This window comes from Nicrophorus vespilloides, unplaced genomic scaffold, assembly GCF_001412225.1.
Source record: "Nicrophorus vespilloides isolate i.1.1-1 unplaced genomic scaffold, Nicve_v1.0, whole genome shotgun sequence".
Classification (NCBI taxonomy): domain Eukaryota; kingdom Metazoa; phylum Arthropoda; class Insecta; order Coleoptera; family Silphidae; genus Nicrophorus; species Nicrophorus vespilloides.
The window spans coordinates 137,031-154,859 of NW_017100094.1; the positions used below are offsets into that span (position 1 = coordinate 137,031).

The 17,829-nt window shown below is 34.0% G+C and overlaps 5 protein-coding genes across 5 annotated transcripts in view; 2 read left to right on the plus strand and 3 right to left on the minus strand.

The window, feature by feature from the left end:
• Positions 1 to 9,473, plus strand: part of LOC108567696 (filamin-B-like) — a 27,038-nt gene extending 17,565 nt beyond the window's left edge. The window contains exons 16-26 of the mRNA XM_017928303.1: positions 5,246 to 5,323; positions 5,386 to 5,657; positions 5,718 to 5,863; positions 5,921 to 6,133; positions 6,211 to 6,968; positions 7,025 to 7,388; positions 7,445 to 7,639; positions 7,690 to 7,934; positions 8,001 to 8,403; positions 8,463 to 9,127; positions 9,188 to 9,473. Coding sequence (XP_017783792.1) covers positions 5,246 to 5,323; positions 5,386 to 5,657; positions 5,718 to 5,863; positions 5,921 to 6,133; positions 6,211 to 6,968; positions 7,025 to 7,388; positions 7,445 to 7,639; positions 7,690 to 7,934; positions 8,001 to 8,403; positions 8,463 to 9,127; positions 9,188 to 9,319 — 3,471 coding nt within the window. The 3' untranslated portion in view covers positions 9,320 to 9,473. The remainder of the gene's footprint in view (positions 1 to 5,245; positions 5,324 to 5,385; positions 5,658 to 5,717; positions 5,864 to 5,920; positions 6,134 to 6,210; positions 6,969 to 7,024; positions 7,389 to 7,444; positions 7,640 to 7,689; positions 7,935 to 8,000; positions 8,404 to 8,462; positions 9,128 to 9,187) is intronic.
• Positions 21 to 1,786, plus strand: LOC108567672 (filamin-C-like; the record flags this gene model as incomplete). The annotated part of the gene is made up of 2 exons (XM_017928275.1): positions 21 to 699; positions 1,355 to 1,786. Coding segments are annotated over 2 exons (702 nt in total), but the record flags the coding sequence as incomplete, so codon positions are not given.
• A 517-nt stretch (positions 9,474 to 9,990) lies between the features above and the next one.
• Positions 9,991 to 11,362, minus strand: LOC108567680 (DCN1-like protein 1). Its single transcript, XM_017928284.1, has 3 exons — positions 11,198 to 11,362; positions 10,451 to 11,044; positions 9,991 to 10,395 (listed from the first exon to the last, which is right to left on the minus strand). The coding sequence occupies exons 1-3, from the start codon at positions 11,198 to 11,200 to the stop codon at positions 10,213 to 10,215; spliced, it is 780 nt and encodes a 259-aa protein (XP_017783773.1). The 5' UTR covers positions 11,201 to 11,362; the 3' UTR covers positions 9,991 to 10,212.
• Positions 11,363 to 11,738: 376 nt separating this feature from the next.
• LOC108567688 (10 kDa heat shock protein, mitochondrial) lies at positions 11,739 to 13,086 on the minus strand. Its single transcript, XM_017928292.1, has 3 exons — positions 12,955 to 13,086; positions 12,030 to 12,191; positions 11,739 to 11,968 (listed from the first exon to the last, which is right to left on the minus strand). Exons 1-3 carry the CDS (start codon positions 12,955 to 12,957, stop codon positions 11,825 to 11,827), a joined length of 309 nt encoding a protein of 102 aa, XP_017783781.1. The 5' UTR covers positions 12,958 to 13,086; the 3' UTR covers positions 11,739 to 11,824.
• A 1,193-nt stretch (positions 13,087 to 14,279) lies between these two features.
• Positions 14,280 to 15,416, minus strand: LOC108567683 (transcription factor HES-4-B-like). The gene has a single exon (XM_017928286.1). The coding sequence runs from the start codon at positions 15,300 to 15,302 to the stop codon at positions 14,553 to 14,555; it is 750 nt and encodes a 249-aa protein (XP_017783775.1). The 5' UTR covers positions 15,303 to 15,416; the 3' UTR covers positions 14,280 to 14,552.
• Between the last annotated feature and the right edge of the window lie 2,413 nt (positions 15,417 to 17,829).

Genomic DNA, 17,829 nt, shown 5'->3' on the forward strand with positions numbered 1-17,829 from the left:
ACGGAGAAACGGTCCGAGGATGTCCGTTTGTATGCTCCGTAACGGACACGAGCAGGGTGATACTGAGCCTATCTCACCTGGAGCTGATTCCCGTGAATCAACCCAGCTCGTTCCATATGGGCGTTGCTGGGGGTGGCGCTGCAGAATTGGCAGTCGCCGTGAGAGGACCGATCGGAGAACTTCCTGTAAAAGTTACCGGTGATATACACTCCGGGTTCACGGCGGAATTCACGCCGAACCAAGTCGGAGCCCACCAAATTAACGTGGATTATAACGGAAGGCCCGTACAAGGAACGCCGTTCATAGCGAAAGCCTTCGACTCGACCCGTGTGACCGTCGGACACGTGGCCAGAGGAACGGTGGGACGACCGGTAACCTTCTCTGTAGATGCGAGCGAAGCGGGAGAAGGAAATTTGGAAATTACCATTTCCGCCCGAGGGTTGAACATACCCACACAAGTGCACCCTCAGGGCAATGCGAAATTCGCCGTGAGCTTCGTGCCGGCAGAAGCATGCGATCACGTAGTTAATGTAGCCTTCAACAAGAGGCCCGTAGTTGGGTGTCCTCTGATCGTGGGAGTTGGAGGAGGCGGTGCTGGACCAAGCGTCACGCTGCCGGGTCCCGGACCCGTGCACAGACCCAGCACACTTCTAATTAATCATCCGGGACGATTAGAAGACATTGAAGTCAATGTTGAGGGTGAGAACATATTATTTATCTAAAAAAAAGTATATAAGATGTTATGGTATGCTTTATATAGACATTTAAAGTTTGGAAACGTTGTATGTAGACAGTAAATGAAGTATTGTAAAAATAAAACGATAAATCGAATTCGAACACTATTTTATTTACATATCATTGTCGATTCACGTTTATGTAATTAATAATCTATTTCATCGACTAATTTCCAATAACTTTTGAAGCTCGCCGTTAAAAGATATTCTTAGATCAAACTCTAATATCATACTCTAACTTTTCCAAACTTAAAATATTATGTAAACCATTTCAAGCATTTTTTTTTTAAATTTATATTAAGTACCTTTTAATTGCTTTCGGTTATTCTTTTAATCGCCCATTTATTTTTGGAATACCTGTAGAATTTTTGGGTGATTAAATCGTAGTCGAATGCATTCCAATTATGTGCGTACGTTTATTTATTTATGTGAAGCAAAATATGTGTGTTATTTTACTACTTTATACTTAAAAAAATGAATCATTGAAATATTGTACGAAGAATATTAAGTTAAGATAAGATGTATCAAATATATGCATGCATTTCGTTCTGTTTGTTTTCTTTCTCTTTTGCATCATCTGGCTGTTTTATTTATGTGCACTCTCTTTTTCTCGATTTCAGGACACAGACGTCTGTTGTATTAGACACGTCTCTATATTATCCCTCTATTCCACTATTCTCTCTACTAACATGTTACTCGAATTTTACTAATTTTATTGTTGTTTTTTATGAATCTAATATAGTTTTTTTTATCCTAATATTGCCTGCGAAACATCAAAACTTTTATACATATGTTTATTTCCTTTGGAATGTACTCCTTTGCTTAACCCATTTGTCTCTTCATATAAATCATTGTATGATTATGATTTTTATAATGCTTTTGGCTGTTTAGTGTATTCTACTTCTATTATTCTCGTATTGCTACTTGTATTTCTTACAATTCGACCATAAATCTAAAACTTATATATTAGAATTCAGTTTTTCTAACCATAAACCTTTCTAGCTTATATGTGACATCTAGTCTATATATAAATTCTTTAGTTAAGAGGTTTACCTGTTGACATTAACATACAGTTAGTAGATACTTGTTAGAATTATAAAGTATTCTTACTATGATCAATAAATCGATCAATCTTTTAATATTTTTAACACTTGTTGTTAGTATGCAAAAAAATATAAAATTAACTTTGAAAAAATAACATAATAATTTATATATTTAAAGTTATTCTAGGAAATATTTTTTTATTGCAAATTAACGCTCGCTTAAAGAGCACCTTGCAATTTCGCTTAAAAATTAATTATAAGAAAAATGACTTAACGAGCGAAGTTTCGAATAACGCTACATCATTTTTAAAACTTATGTACTTATTGTACATTATGTGTATTTTTGAATATGTTTCAAAAATACGAGTAAAAATACGGAAATTTTGGAACAGATTAAACTCGTTAAGCGAGGTTCCACTGTATATCATATAATTTAACATATGCCAAGCGTGGCCACTGATTTTTATATTATAAACATAGTCTAAATATTCAATTGGAAATAGCTAAATTAGGCAATGATTTACTATTACAAAATCGAATAAAAAAAAAGTTGTACGAATAAATCGAACGTGCATTTGGAAAGTTTTTGAGACAACGACCTAAATTACATTTTATTTTACTATTGCTATCTACTTTTGTTTATAACAAAAACTGTACGATTTGACTTATAGAACTGACCTTTAAAATTTTTAATTCTATTTAATCAAGTTTGATTTCTCTCGTCCATATTCTGATTAATTTTACAATATACAATAAAAAATCAACATTTTAACTTCGTTCATTTTAAATAACTTAACTTAACAAACTTAAGAAATAAATTATTTTTTAATTCTAGCAACGTTCAATAAGTCATGATCTAAACAAAACCTTTTAAATAATTTTGAAGATAAATATAATTTAAAGTAATTTAATGTAATGTATACATATTATAATCATAAGTATATAAAATAATATGAAGAAAAAGATACAAGAAAAAAATATAAAACTGAACTTAATAATAATAATATTTATTGCAACAATATATTATAAAATTAAAAAAAACTTAATGCAATAACAAAAATGTAATAAAATTCAACTGCTGCAAAGGGCTGTTAATCATAGGTCTTTCTGCCCTAAACTGAACTTATTAACTCTAATTAATCATTTTTATAATTAATTATTTGAGTAACTAAAAGGAAACAATAAGAAATGTAAAACTTGATAATGATTATTTATGAAATAATAATAAACAAAATTTATATGTATTTATTTATATATCTTATGTAATATTTTGAGTTTTTACTCTACTAGAGACTACATTTTACTAGTATGTTTTTAAGTCACTTATTGTTAACTTTCGTAAGAATTTAAAATTGAATATAAAATGGAACTTTAACAAAATTATGAACATAAATCATTAACAAATATTTTAAAGTGACTAATGATTGGACTATTTTATACATTAATAGAAATAATTATAGTAATTAGAAATATATTTATAATGTTGGTTTACTTAATTTCTACATAAAAACACAAAAGTAAGAATAAAATAAATTAATAAATGGCAATAAGAAATAATATAGACAGAAGTAGTTCGCCGTTCTCCGTGATATTTTATCAGGTTTCTCGTTAAGTACGGCAACTTTCTTTTCTATTTTAAAAATACATATAATTGGATTATTTACTCGTCTGCCGTATGGTTTATCCCATAATCAATTAAAGTTACAATTAGTCGCTGCAGGTTTTCATTTACTTTTTACCACTCATTCGCGGTGAAAGTTATACCCGACATATGCCACTTAATTTGGTTCAAACCAAAACTCGTGCACCGATCGAAAGTTATTTATTTTGTTTTAAATATAAATATGGTCTGCTTGTACGTTGTATATTATTCATCAATGAATTGTTTCTTAAAGCGTGCTATAGTCATCCTTGCCTATTCATACAATTATTCTTCACGAATATACAATTTTTTCCAAAAATATCTTCGTCCTATGATTTGTTGATTCTTTTTTTTATTCTTTAATTTAAAAAACATGATACACATCTTTCTTAAATGTTCTTTGTACAATATATTTGAAAATTAAATAATTTCAGCCTTCGTATAAAAATAACACACACATTTTGTAATTCGTTTCATTAATAAGCGGATGTATTTGTTTCTTGTCAACAGAACTTACATAATTGTTTGTAACAAGAAAAAAGGTCATGACTTCTATTGTTGGAATATGTAAAGTTAACAGTTAATGTCTTTGCATATTTTAGCATCAAATTCTCAATGATTTAATTAGTATATGTTCAATTTAAGATTCATTATAATAATAAATATTGAAATATATTAGAATTACAGGATCAAAATTGAATGATATTTTTTTAAATTTATTAGCAAGATCATATTTTTTATTTTTCAAGTAATTAATTAGATATCAATAGATTAATATTTTACATGTCTATTTTGCGATTATTATTTACTAAATTTTAAATATTTCAATTATAAGATTCTAAATAGTAAAAGTATAATTTAAATAAATAAAATGATTGCTATAGGTGCTAAACATAAAATATAATACTTAAATGTTTTAGTGAAAAACTCTACGCGTTAAAATATAACTTGTGAAACGATAATGGGCTTCGTTATTGAAATGGATTGAAGCGTTCAAGATGAAATAAACATATGCACAAAATTGTAGTAAAATAACATATTTGCTTTAACTGATTTGCTTCATGAATCATTCCTCGTGTATAACAATACTTCCCCCCCAAATGAACCAGTCCCTATAATAATTAATATCCTTGACAAAAAACGAAAATTGGCTCAGGCCCCGGAGGTCAATCGGTGCCCACCCAAGTCCAACCATTGGGCAACGCTCAGTTTCGCGCTGAGTTCGTACCCAGGGTCGTCGGAGAGCATCGGATAAACGTCAGCGTCAATGGAATACCTACTGCCGGTAGTCCGTACGCAGCCAAAGTTTACGACGTTCAAGCTATCAAAGTCAAAGAAGCCGCAACTGGAGTCGTCGGAAAACCGGTCACATTCCTAGGTGAGAAATTCATGAGTAGCGATTTAGAAACTAAGTTTGATTTATTGGATGAAATCAGTTGAAACTAGCCAAGCTGGACCTGGCAATCTAGAGGTGACCGTAAACGGTGGAAGAGTTCCAACATCAGCCCAAGCTCAAGGACCACACACGTACGCTATTTCCTTCACACCGCGCGAAGCCACTGCCCATTCAGTTGATTTGCGATTCAATGGACAGGATGTTCCAGGAAGTCCTTTCAAATGCGTCGTTACTCCTGCAGCCAGAATCATCACACCGGAATCAATGGATAAAGTATCCGTTGGTAGAGCCTGTCTCTTTGCAGTCGAGAGTCCCAATGCTCCGGTCGTTGAAGTATTGGGTCCGGCTCGAAGATCACTACCCACTCAAGTGAATAATTATTCCTTTACCAGTTTTCCATCATTTCAATATTATATTCTCAACATTCTAGATTACTCCACAAGCTGAAACACCTGGAAAGTTTGATATATCATTCACACCGGTGGACGTTGGCGATCATAGCGTCGAAGTAATTAATATATTAAAAATAAAGAATGATACGAAACTATAATAAAAATAATATGTCTTTAGGTTCGTTTACCAAGAGGTCACATCGAAGGAAGTCCATTTTTGGTTAAAGCTTATGATGCGAATCGAGTCAGTGTTACGGATATTAACGATGGCGTAGTCGGAAAGCCTGTCTCGTTCAGCATAAATGCATCTCAGGCAGGCGCGGGTAATTTGGAGATCATCGTAGCCGTCGGAGGTCGAAACGTACCCAACTTTGTTCAAAGCGAAGGAAACGCTCGTTTCAAAGTTAATTTCAAACCTACGGAAGCCGCCGTCCATACTCTGAGCGTCAGGTAATAATATTCATTATATCCAACGATGCAATATATAATTTACCTAACACTTTTCCATAGGTTTAACGGACAAGCAGTTCCTGGATCACCTTTTAGCTGTAAAGTGAGTCCAGGCAATACGCAACCAAGAGTTCCGGTCACCGGAAATGGTATCGAGTTGGCAGCTGTCGGACATCCAGCTGAAATAAAGATCGAAGGAGTGGCTGGTATTTTTGCAACCAACTCATTTCCAAATAAGTACTTAATGTTTAATTCACTCTTAGGAGCTGAGCCACAGGTCATCACAACGGCACCAACTGGCAAGATTATGCAAACTAAAGTCACTTCTAACGAAGATGTATATATGGCAATATTTGTACCTGAAATGGTTGGTCGTCATAGCGTTGCTATTTTAATTAATGATCAGCACGTTATCGGTTCACCGTTTAACTGCAATGTTTACGACGTCAATAAAGTTATCGTTTCTGGATTACCTGGTACGATTACTATCTATCTATATATTTATATATGTTTAAAGCATGCAGAATTAAGTTTTAATTATTTGCGTTCGCAGGTCGTAAAAATGAAATTACTAGAGCACTCAACGAGATGTCTTTAAATGATATTGGTCCAGCTGAAGTCGGAAAACCCGTTACCTTTAGCGTGGACGCCGCTCAAGCTGGTGAAGGAACTTTAGAGCTTGTTGTATCCACACAGCATACGACTATTAAAGCGGAAGTTGTTGCTTGCGCCAGAGGTCTTTACGATGTTACATTTGTACCTCAAACCAGTGACGATCATTTCGTAAATATTACATTTAACGATATGAACGTTATCGGTAGTCCATTCCATTGCTCCGTCATTGAGTCTACTCAATATCTGCAAATTGGATCCATAAATTACTTCGATATACCTCCAGATCATCGACTGGAAATAATAGATTCCAATAACCATCCTGTTAAATATACCGTGAATAATAGCAAAGCAGAATTTTCTGTTACACAAACTGGAACTTACCAACTTCAATTGCTGAAGAGCAATAATTTAATCAGTTCAAGAACTTTACACGTATTTGATACAAGTAAAATAGATGTTATCAATGCCCCAGAGGCGGTTTGCCACAGGCCTGCCGTTGTAGGCGTTAGCATAAACAAAGTTGGTCCTGGTAAACTTACGGCGAGCGTTAAAGTCGGAAGCAAAGAAATAGCTCACAGTGTTAGACAAAGCGGAACTAACGTGAACATGTGGGAAATCGTATTTCATCCAATTCATGCAGCACCTCACAGAGTAACCTTATTCTATAATGGTGTACCAAAACATGGTGTACTTGAGGTAATTACGAACCATAATTATAGATATAACATATACATTAATTAATGTTAATTTAGATTCCTGTAAAAGCACCTGGTTCGGAGCCTTGGGCAGGTGGTTTGGGTTTGTATCAATCTCGTGTCGGGAAGGTTACATCCTTTAATATCGATACTTTGGGGCGGTCTGCTCGTGAATTTGATGTAGTCGTGAGCGGGCCAACTGGCTCTGCGGTACCTGTTAGATGTTACCAAACAAAAACTGGAAAATTGCAAGCCGAGTTCACGGCAAGGGATGTTGGATCACACACTGTTGAAGTTCTTCACCAAGCTAAAAGCGTAGCTGGTAGTCCTTTTACTTGCCAAGCTTACGACAGTGATTGCGTTCGAGTAATTGATATTCCAAGCACTCAAGGAAATGTTGGTGAAAGGATCACATTCAATGGTAAATAGTAAAGAATTTACTTTAATGAAAATTTGATGAGCTAATATTTTTTACAGTAACGACAAAAAATGCCGGAACTGCGGACTTGGAAGTTATAGTTACAAATCCTATTGGTCAAACGATATCTGTTCAAAATACAATGGTTTCCGACGATACTACGCAAGTATCTTTTCTTCCTTCCATGGCTGGATTATATCAAGTGGCTATTACCTATGGTGGTGTTCCGGTTAAGAACTCTCCATTGGCTTTGGGTAAAATTGAAAAGTATTACAAGTTCTATACTAATAATATTCAATTATAGGTGTTGGTGCTATTGGTCCAACTCCGCCGCCAAGAGCAGTTGGTAAAGGTCTTGAGAGTGCTATCGTGGGAGAACGGACAAGTTTTACTGTTAGTAGCGTAATTCAACCAAGAGTACAAGTTGAGGCAATTGAAGGACTATTAGATTCGCACGTGCAAAGTCCGAAACCTGGGGAATACATCGTTTCTTACACTCCGAAGTGGGTTGGAGTTTATGATATAATAATTAACATTGGACCAACAGATGTAAGTTTGAATTCAAATGTAAATTTGCATATAAACATGATTTAATGAGATTCGTTTTTTTTGTAGTTACCTGGTTCTCCATTCAGACCGACGATTATCGATCCTTCAGCTGTGCGTTTAATTGGTGGATGGAATCAATACTTGGATGAATCTGGTAGAATAAAGTTACCAGCAAAACTAGTTTTCGATATAAGCAATGCTGGTCCAGGTAGTTTGGAATGTAAAATTTCCGGTAGAAAAATATCTAGTGAAAAGAACGGAAATCGTATTAAATTTGATGTGACAACTGAAGGTTTGAATTCGGGCGAGACTGATTTTGATGTAAAATTTGCTAATATAGGATTACCTGAAACGCCAAATACTGCGATAGCTCTTGGAGCTCAAGTTGTCTTAACAGGAAAAGGTTTGGCACAAGCACAGTGCGGAGAACAAGCAGTATTCAATATAGATGGATCGAAAGCAACATCGGGTACGATAATATAATTTATAATTATTAAAATTATAATCGTATCAAATATTATATTTTAGGCAATCCGGAAGTAACGCTACATGCTGTTGATACAAATCTCCCAATTCCTGTAATGCTGAGCTTAGCTGGAGATAAAATTTGGAGATCTACATATACCATCAATAATCCTGGAAATTATCTTTTGTCTGTATTATGGGGTGGTCGACCCGTTAAAGGTTGTCCATTAATGGTGGAAGCGAAGGGTGGCGCTGACGCTTCGAAAGTTCTTTGCTCCGGGGAAGGACTCAGGCAAGGCGTAGTTGGTAGAGAAATAAGATCCTGGATTGATACAAGACGGGCCGGACCTGGAGAATTAACAGCACATTGCACAGGTCCAAGAAAAGTAGCTTATTGCGAATTGTACGATCATGGTGATGCAACATTTACATTAAACGTAAAGCCACAAGAGGCAGGACGTCATGCCCTAACTGTTAAGTATGCAGGCCAACATGTACCTGGATCACCATTTACATTGAAAGTCGCTGGTGCACCTGACCCTAGCAAAGTTAGAGTTTATGGGCCTGGCGTTGAGCACGGTGTCTTGGCTACATTCCAATCGAGATTTATTTGTGATACGAGAGGTGCGGGTGCTGGACAACTGACCGTCAGGGTTAGAGGACCGAAGGGTGCTTTCAGAGTCGAGATGCAAAGAGAAAGTCAAAAAGATCGAACCATTTTATGCAAAGTAAGTTGACGTAAATCAAGTTCTTTCACTAATTAACATTCCTTTTCATTATTTGTAAAGTATGATCCAACGGAACCTGGGGACTACCGCGTCGAAGTGAAATGGGCGAACGAACTTGTACCTGGCTCACCTTTCCACGTAATGATTTTTGACACCCAAGAAGAATTAAGAAGATATATCAATACCATGTAAATTATTTTAATTGATACGTTATTTTTTTATATAGTGTATAAACCTATATCATAGAATTGTTACATTCCACGGTATATGGGACTGGTTATATAATATATTTTATTTATATGTTGCTAACACTTTCTTTTTAAGTTAATGATTCGTCCATAATCAAATTTACAGTTATTTTTATATCTCTTTTTTAATATATTAAAATGTTATTTATTTGTTTTTAACTATTTTCAAATAAAATTTCGTTAAACAATTGATAAATTATGTTTATTGTTTAAATATTGCTTTCAATTATAGTATGCATGATTTTATTTGCATATTATTTATTGAATTATAATATGATTATTCGCGTGCATCTGAAATATAACATTAAGAAACGTACAAGTTATGAATTTAAATGGAAGCGTAGGAATATTTGTATAATATGCTGATAATCTATAACAAATGTTGGATGGTATTTCACTTTTTAATAAAAATAAATGTTACATAGGTACAATAAAATAATCGCGAATGCCTTAAAAAATAATTTTAAATGAAAATTTTAATTAAAAATAGTAACAGTTTTATTATAGAAACAAGATTTTTTTTTACAATAAATAACCTGAATATAATTTTAGAAATGGACATTGTCTCTATAATAATTTTATTTAATTTAAATAAATTGGAAAAGTTAATCAATTTAAAAAAGATAAATATTTACATTAGCTAAAATCACCTTGAATGACACCAAAATTCAAGGGTTACAAATTATTTGTAATAATAATAATGTTGAAAAAGCTATATCATATGTACAGAGCTACTTGGGAAATCTTAAATACACACTATCAAAGTATCCTAGAAACTAATAAAAAAAAGTACTCTTTATTCTGATGTCATTCATAGAAAACAATAAATTTACACTGCTAATCACTGGTGCTGTGAGGCTGGTTTTCTTTTGCTCGTCTACTAGCCCACTCAACAAAATCATCTATAAGAACTGGCCATGCTCCTTCCTCATCATAATTACTCATATCATCAGCAATTTGGCCAGCAAAATCAAGCAACAGATTCCATGTATCTTTAGGAATAGACCTTTTATGGTTCTCCTATAAATAAGTTAAAATTATAAGGAAATAAATATGTAAATGTATTGTATTGTACCTGTAAGAATGTGCACCATAGGTCTAGGAATTTAAATTTACCCTTTAGTACTATATTCCAATAGGCTATCGCCATATCCAAATCAAGACCTTTCTGACCTGGATTTTTGGCATAGTTGAAAGTAAAGTGATAGAAGTCTTTAAATTTAAACTGATCTTTAAGTTCATTCTCTAAGTTGGGCAAGCGAGCTTTAAGTTTATCAATATTGTCACATCCCAAATCTGTCATGCCATTTATAAATTCTTCTCTTGTAAACTCACATTGAGTGGCAGCTTTGAATTTCCAGGCAATGATCAACACCAATTTAGATTCCGGTGATAGTGAGAGATCATCTAAAAACTTGATGATTCCATCTGGTGTTATTTTATCATTTTCATTGGGATCTTTATATTGTAAATAGAGAGTCTCCAGTTTCTTCTTGTCCACACTCCTGGGCTCCTTATAATAAAAATCTGGATTCTGAAAATAGTTATCGCTGGCTAAATCAAGCTTCCAATCGTTCTGTGACAGACAGAATATGGCTGTGTTTTCACCAGTCTGGGTGAATGCTATGAACTTTTTAACTTTATCCCTTTGTGATGATTTTAGTTTATGCTGCAATTTCAAGTGTTATATGTTAATAAATATCTCATAGTTAAGGTTACTTTGTCAAAATAGGAGATTATCATTTGACAGGTATGTTTTGTAGGACATTTTATAAAAGGTTCTAGAAGTCTAATTGACATATTTTGTTGCAAATTCACTCACCATGGTTTTGTTGAGTGCAACTACTTGAATTTTGTATGTCTGTTTAATACATTTGTTCAAAATAACTCTAGTTTTTTGTTGTGTTATGAAAAATAACCTAACAAATTAATAACCACTGTTGCCACACATATTCAGTCTCAAGAAAGTGAAACTTTTTAAAACCAATTAATTTCACCAAATGCAGAGAAAGGAATTCCATTACGTAAACAAAAGTCGCGAATTTAACAATTTCCAACGATTACCTGTAATGAAATTTTATATTTTTAAATCTGCTGTTCTAGAAGGGATTGGGGTATTTTTTTGGAAGAAAAGCAATTTGCCCAGAAATAAAACACAAGTATTTTTTAATATAAATTTTATTCCACAATATGTGAAATTAACAACTAAAAAATATATCTACAATTTGAACATTATACAAAAAGAAGGAAGAAAAATATTTCCAATACTTTTGGTTTATATGTGACGAAATGCACCAAAAATATGAATTCAAATGCAGCAACGTGATCAGATCTCTAGATAGTAGAAATGAATTGACACCGGCGGCATTTAACAAACAATACATTTAATATGTTTTGTAATAAAATGTTTGTATAAAACGAAATAAACGTGTAGCAATTTTCTCGAGATTTAACTGTCCACCTTGGCTAAAATATCAGACTCTTTGTACAAGTGGAGTTCTTTGTCCTCAGCAAGTGTCACTTTGGTGCCACCATATTCTGGGAGAAGAACCTCATCTCCAATTTTGATCTGAGGTGCGATATGATCTCCAGCCTATAGACAATAATAAATCGTATTTAGCTTGTATATAGAAAATTGATTTGTTGATGCATACTTGATTCCTGGCACCTGGACCAACGGCGACGACAGTTCCCCTCAAGACCTTGGCGGCGGCCTTCTCTGGGATAACAATACCGCTAGCGGTTTTGGTTACAGCATCGGCCTTTTGGACAAGGATGCGGTCGAACAATGGAACGAGACGTTTGATTGCGGATGCCTATCAACAAAATTTCAATATTCCAATAAGACATCTAATTAGACTAGTTATTAATATTATGCAAATACTATAATTTAATAATTATTCATTAAAAGTAGTATATCATCAAATAAAATATGAATAATAATTATTTATAGCAATTTTTAGTATCACTTTAAATTATAAAATATAAAATGTCCATTTTAATCAAAATGGAGATTTAGTATGTCATTTACAAAGAAGACTGAAGTGATAAGAAAGAAAAACTGATAACTCCTTCAGTTCTAAAGATATTGCTAACAAACATCAATTAATTAGAAATATATATTCTAATATTCATTATATAATTTTTAACTATTTTCTTAAATAATATCAATGTACAAGATATAAATACAGAAAATAACGTTATTTTACATTAGCATATCATTTTGTTAACTAATATATTTTATAATTTATAAGGAAAATCCATTTCTAGAATTTACAAATTGAGGTTAGATTATAAAATTTAACGATTTTGTACTCTTAAAAATCACATATTAAGATATTAAACTCAATTATTAAAGAATTCAATATGCTACTTGCATAATATCTTCATTAAGATATGCATGCAAATGTAATTGTTTTATATTAAACAAAATATAAGATTTTGTAAACCGGACAAAAACGTGACAGATAAGCAAACGCCTAAAAGGTCAGAAAATATTGCATGTAATACAATTAAAATGTAAATTAAGAGTTTAAGTAATTCACGTTATACTTTATGTGATCTCAAGAGAACACTTACCATTTTGAAGCAGTTATTTGTGAACTAAAGATCCTTTCAGAATTTTCTCGCCGACACTAGCGTGTAGAAACTTCGAGAATGAAATTTCGAGATCAAAGTGTACTCGAATTGTTACGTCACCTAGTTGATTATCAATTCAGGACACACGGATATACGAGTTCCTTTTTCATTCATACGATAATGTTTTAGACGTATGTCTGATATAATGAATACTTCAGCTAGTTCAATACAGAATGCGTTAATGTAGGATATTATGCAATTAAATTACAGGTAAGCTATATTGGTTGCCTATAAAACTAAATTAGTTGATAGGTTTGACCACCAGAGATCTGGACGTTATATTGATTTGATTTAAATTTAGTTTCAAAGTTTTAAAATTAATTTTAGTTTTGTAAAAATTAATTATTTATATAGAAAAAAAGCATAACTTAATATTATGATTTCGACAGTATAAAAAAACGAATAATGTTAGATAATTTGTAACTTGGATCAAATAAGTAAATTGTATCAAATAACATATCTGAAATGTATCCAATTTTAGTCGGGCGATAGAATCCTTTTAGTCAATTCATATATTATTTATGTTAACGTGAACTTTATAGCTACCATAACCAACATCTTAATACTTTTTTCTACTTGAGAAATATGAAATGTTTGTTTATGATAACTTATTTGGTATAATTTTCAAATCAAATTTAAAATATTTACAGTCAAATTTCTAGCTTTACGGTGTAAGCATTTATTTATTAGAGTAAATAGAATTAACATTGTACTTACAAGCTGTATATGATTGAATAGTCTTTCTGTCGATTTCCATTTAGGATGGAAATATTCTAATAGATAATACTACCGCTGAACAAGATTGTGACCCAATAATTGTTGTGCTATAGTTATGTCACATGATAACGTTTGGCACAATGAAAATGTTGGTTAATAAAATGTGGCGGAAAATAGAAATTGTTATACAACAAAATCTGGCACGTTATATAAAATAATTTCGACGATGAGCATATTTAAGTTACTTTCCTTGGATCTATGATAAGAAATATGAAAATATAGGAAGTTGATAGTGGGCGTGGAAATCAGGTTCTTATATCTATGAAAATGGAAATGAATGAATTTTTGGAAATGTAGATTTATATATTTAAATATGTTTTTTATTGCGGTGGTCAGAAAAATAAACAAGAAAATAGAGATCAAATGAAATTGTATTTACATATATTACAAAATAAGGTAAATATAAAACAACCATCTATTTATATATACAGGTAAAGAACATTTATATAGAAATTATGTACATTTAAAAAATTGTGAAACATCAATAGCTATAGATAGAGTCGTAAATATGCAATAACTTATAACAATTATAAAGTTTTTTTTTGGCGAATTGCGATATTTTGTGTACATTTAAATGAATTATTTCTCTATATGAATAGTAAGGTCCATGAGATAAAGTTGTACAATTTATCATTCAGGATGTAGCAGTCTCTTTTGAATTGGATATCCGCTTATTCCATACATTGATGTGCACCAAAACGAAACAGTCGAATTCAGTTCCCCACTATCTTTGTTTTTTGTTGTTGTGTTGTTTATGTAAATTACCAGGGTCGCCACATATTCTCTTTCATTTGGACATCTTCATCATCATTGTTTTTACTGTAGTCCAATGGTCTCTCGTGCTCATTACTCGGGGCGCTCTCTTCCTCTTGAACTTCTTTCTCCACTTGCGGCCGCAAATTAATGCCTAAAGCGTTCGCTAATTGTAAGTAATGCGAGGGCAGCACGAAAACAAAGTTTCCGTCGTAGGTTTTAACCATTTTGGTTGGAAGTTCGAGGTTCTGGTTTTGTTGTTGTTCGGGGCCTTGATTGGCGTTGTTGTTCACTTCTTCTGGCGGCGTACTCGAGTCTGCCGGTAATTGGAGTCGCTCTTCCGGTGGTGAGTTCTGTTGTTGCTGCGGTTTCAGGTCGGTGTCAACTTCGGCTATGCAATTATCCAAGTGCCGCAGAAGTCTTTGTCTGACCCCGGTTTCCATGACGGTCATCGTGTGTGCGTCCGGCGTTTCCAAATATCTTTGAACTTCTTTCACGCAATCCGCATATCCGGATCTGTATTGTTGGACGCCGGCTGTGTCCAGGCTGCGGTGCCTCTGGAAGTGCCGGACTGTTAATTCTAGTATATCAGCTTTTTCGAGCTTGGAATGTTTTGTGTTGTCCGCCTTGGCACTGTCTAGGATAAGTGTCTTCAAAGCAGCCAAACTTTGATTGATTCTTGCACGTCGTCGCTTCTCCATCAGTGGTTTGTTAGCTCTCCTTGGCTCACTGTTTCGCTTGTTGGATTTGGCAGTCATTGCTTGCAAGACATCCGCGTGCTACTCAAACTGCACGCGATCCGTTCAAATCGTGCTTGGCTTGGCGCTCCGATGCTCCTGCTGCTACCGCTACTACTGCTGGATCTGCTGCTACTGCCTCTGCTACTGCTGCTGCTGCCCAAACGAACTCTCGGGGCGCTCTAATCGTGCGCGTGCGAGCAGCAGGAATAGCAGGAAAGGCGCGGGGACGGGGAATGCCGTACTTCTGTCGCGTGCCGACACCGCCACATCACACCGACGATCCTGCCTGAAGTCCTCAAACTTTTTTCAACTTATTTTTCACCAGAAATTAATTCTTAATTGGACGGAAACACATCCAATTTCGAATAAAATTACTAAAAATCTATTCCTGTTTTTCACATTTGAAATATTAATTAATGGTATAGTCTTAAAATTCTATAATCGATTCTATAAAATGAAATTGAAATAGAACAAAGTAATTTTAAAATAAAAACTAACATCAGATGTTAATTAAACTATATTAACGTATGAGCTAATTGACTAATTTCCAGTAAAAAAGTAACTTTATTGTAAAAGTTAATTTTTGTAGAAATTAATACTAATTGCAGAATGAATTAAAAAAAAATATAAGCACTATAAAAATATTTACGTTTCACAAATTTGAACTCACTCTTAAATAATATCAGAATTATTGAGATCTGGAAAATTGCTTAATAAGATTGTAGATTTCATATTTACAATAAAACAGAGACAAATATATTTTTAATTATTTACATGCATTTGCTGATATTAATTAGTAGAACAAGTAAAATAATGGAAGTACAGTAGATCGCCGATTATCCGTGATAATTCGGGAACGTTAAAGCACGGATAATTGAAAAACACTATTAAAACAAAAACACATTTTTGAACATTTTAAAAGATAATATGTAAGCACTATGACAGTCGCGATCACTAAATTGAGAACCGAATAATCGGCGTTTTACTGTATAATGCTGTAGCATACGTAAATATTTAATATTTTAGAACTCCATGACAATATATGAGAGACGAAGAAGAAGGGAAGTGTATATGAATGTTATAAAGTCTTGATGGAAAATAGTGAATGCTGCGATAGGGTTGGAAGTTGTAAATTGTTGCGGAACAGTTTGAGTGTCGCTGTTGGTTGCGGTGAACCGGCGGTGGGCGGCTAGTTGGCCCCCAGACGCGTCAGACACGCGCCGCCCCGCTTTGGTGCTGCTCACTCGCCGGCTCATGTGTGACCGCCACCGCTCGCGATTACACGTGCCCCCCGGCCCCGACTGCATTCGCTCGCTCGGCGACATGCCGTCACCTCACACCAACTCATACCACCTCGAGCCTCCCCCTCGAACCCCAAACCCGCAACCATCAACCCTCAACCCAAAAACCCACCCTTAACCCACCGCCAGCCGCCTCTATCCGCTCGCAAACGCCACCCGAACTCCTACACTCCGAACCCAACCGCTCACTAGTCATGTTGCCTTATCACTCCATCACATGCCTCTTATCACATGCCACCGAATACACACACACACACATACATGTTTCATGCATGTGTATATATAATATAGCATACACATTTAGAGTCGGCGTTTTCTCGCCATCCCACGCCGTCTACATAGAAAGCGCGTGCAATATTATTGCCACGGTTATCGGACGCTTTACTACCGCAGAATCGACGAGGGTGGATTGGGAGTGCTTTCTTGGCGCCCGCCAGATACAATCACATCCCCTTTAAAGGCGCGACGGACCGACTAATACATCCACAACGTGACTATTAAGGGCGCGAAACGCGTCAACAATTTATGATTTTAGAACAAAAATCACGTTCTCACTTCACACACCTGATAATCTATTATGCACTTCACCTTTATCCGCTTTTAATCTGCTACCCAAAATCAATGACAGTCAAATTTGTAATTGGCTTATCACCAATCATCGATGCCTTTGACCAACGTTAGTTTTGTGTTAATTTACCACTTAGATCAGCAAAGTAACTTATATTATACACTTTCATACAAAAACAACTAGAAAAATTAATTAACCACCAATAACTGTGGCTGTGCAATATTTCAAATGTTTAATATTTATATATAAAAAATAATCAAGGAAAGACTTAATAATATCAATAATATATTTTAATGCAGAAAAACTCTACAAACTTTATACATTTAATAGTATATTTTGAAGTTGATCATGTCTTTCATGTATTTTTGAGATTTGGCAAATAAAATAAAAATATACAATCGATGGGTTATGTGAGAGATTGTTTCTATGTCTTATTTTGGTGATTGATGAGCGTTTATCTCGGCAAAGCCGATCAATCATTTGTATTTTAATAATGCCTTTTAAAATAATAATCCAATAGAAATTAAAATATTACTATTTGGTTTTGCGGAATATTATAATTGGAAAAAGAAACTTTTTTTTCTGGACTTTATAAATCTATATAGTTATTTTGAAACAATTGTAGAATATGTAGAAACACAAAGATTAGAGAATATTGCAGGATGTATTCTAATTA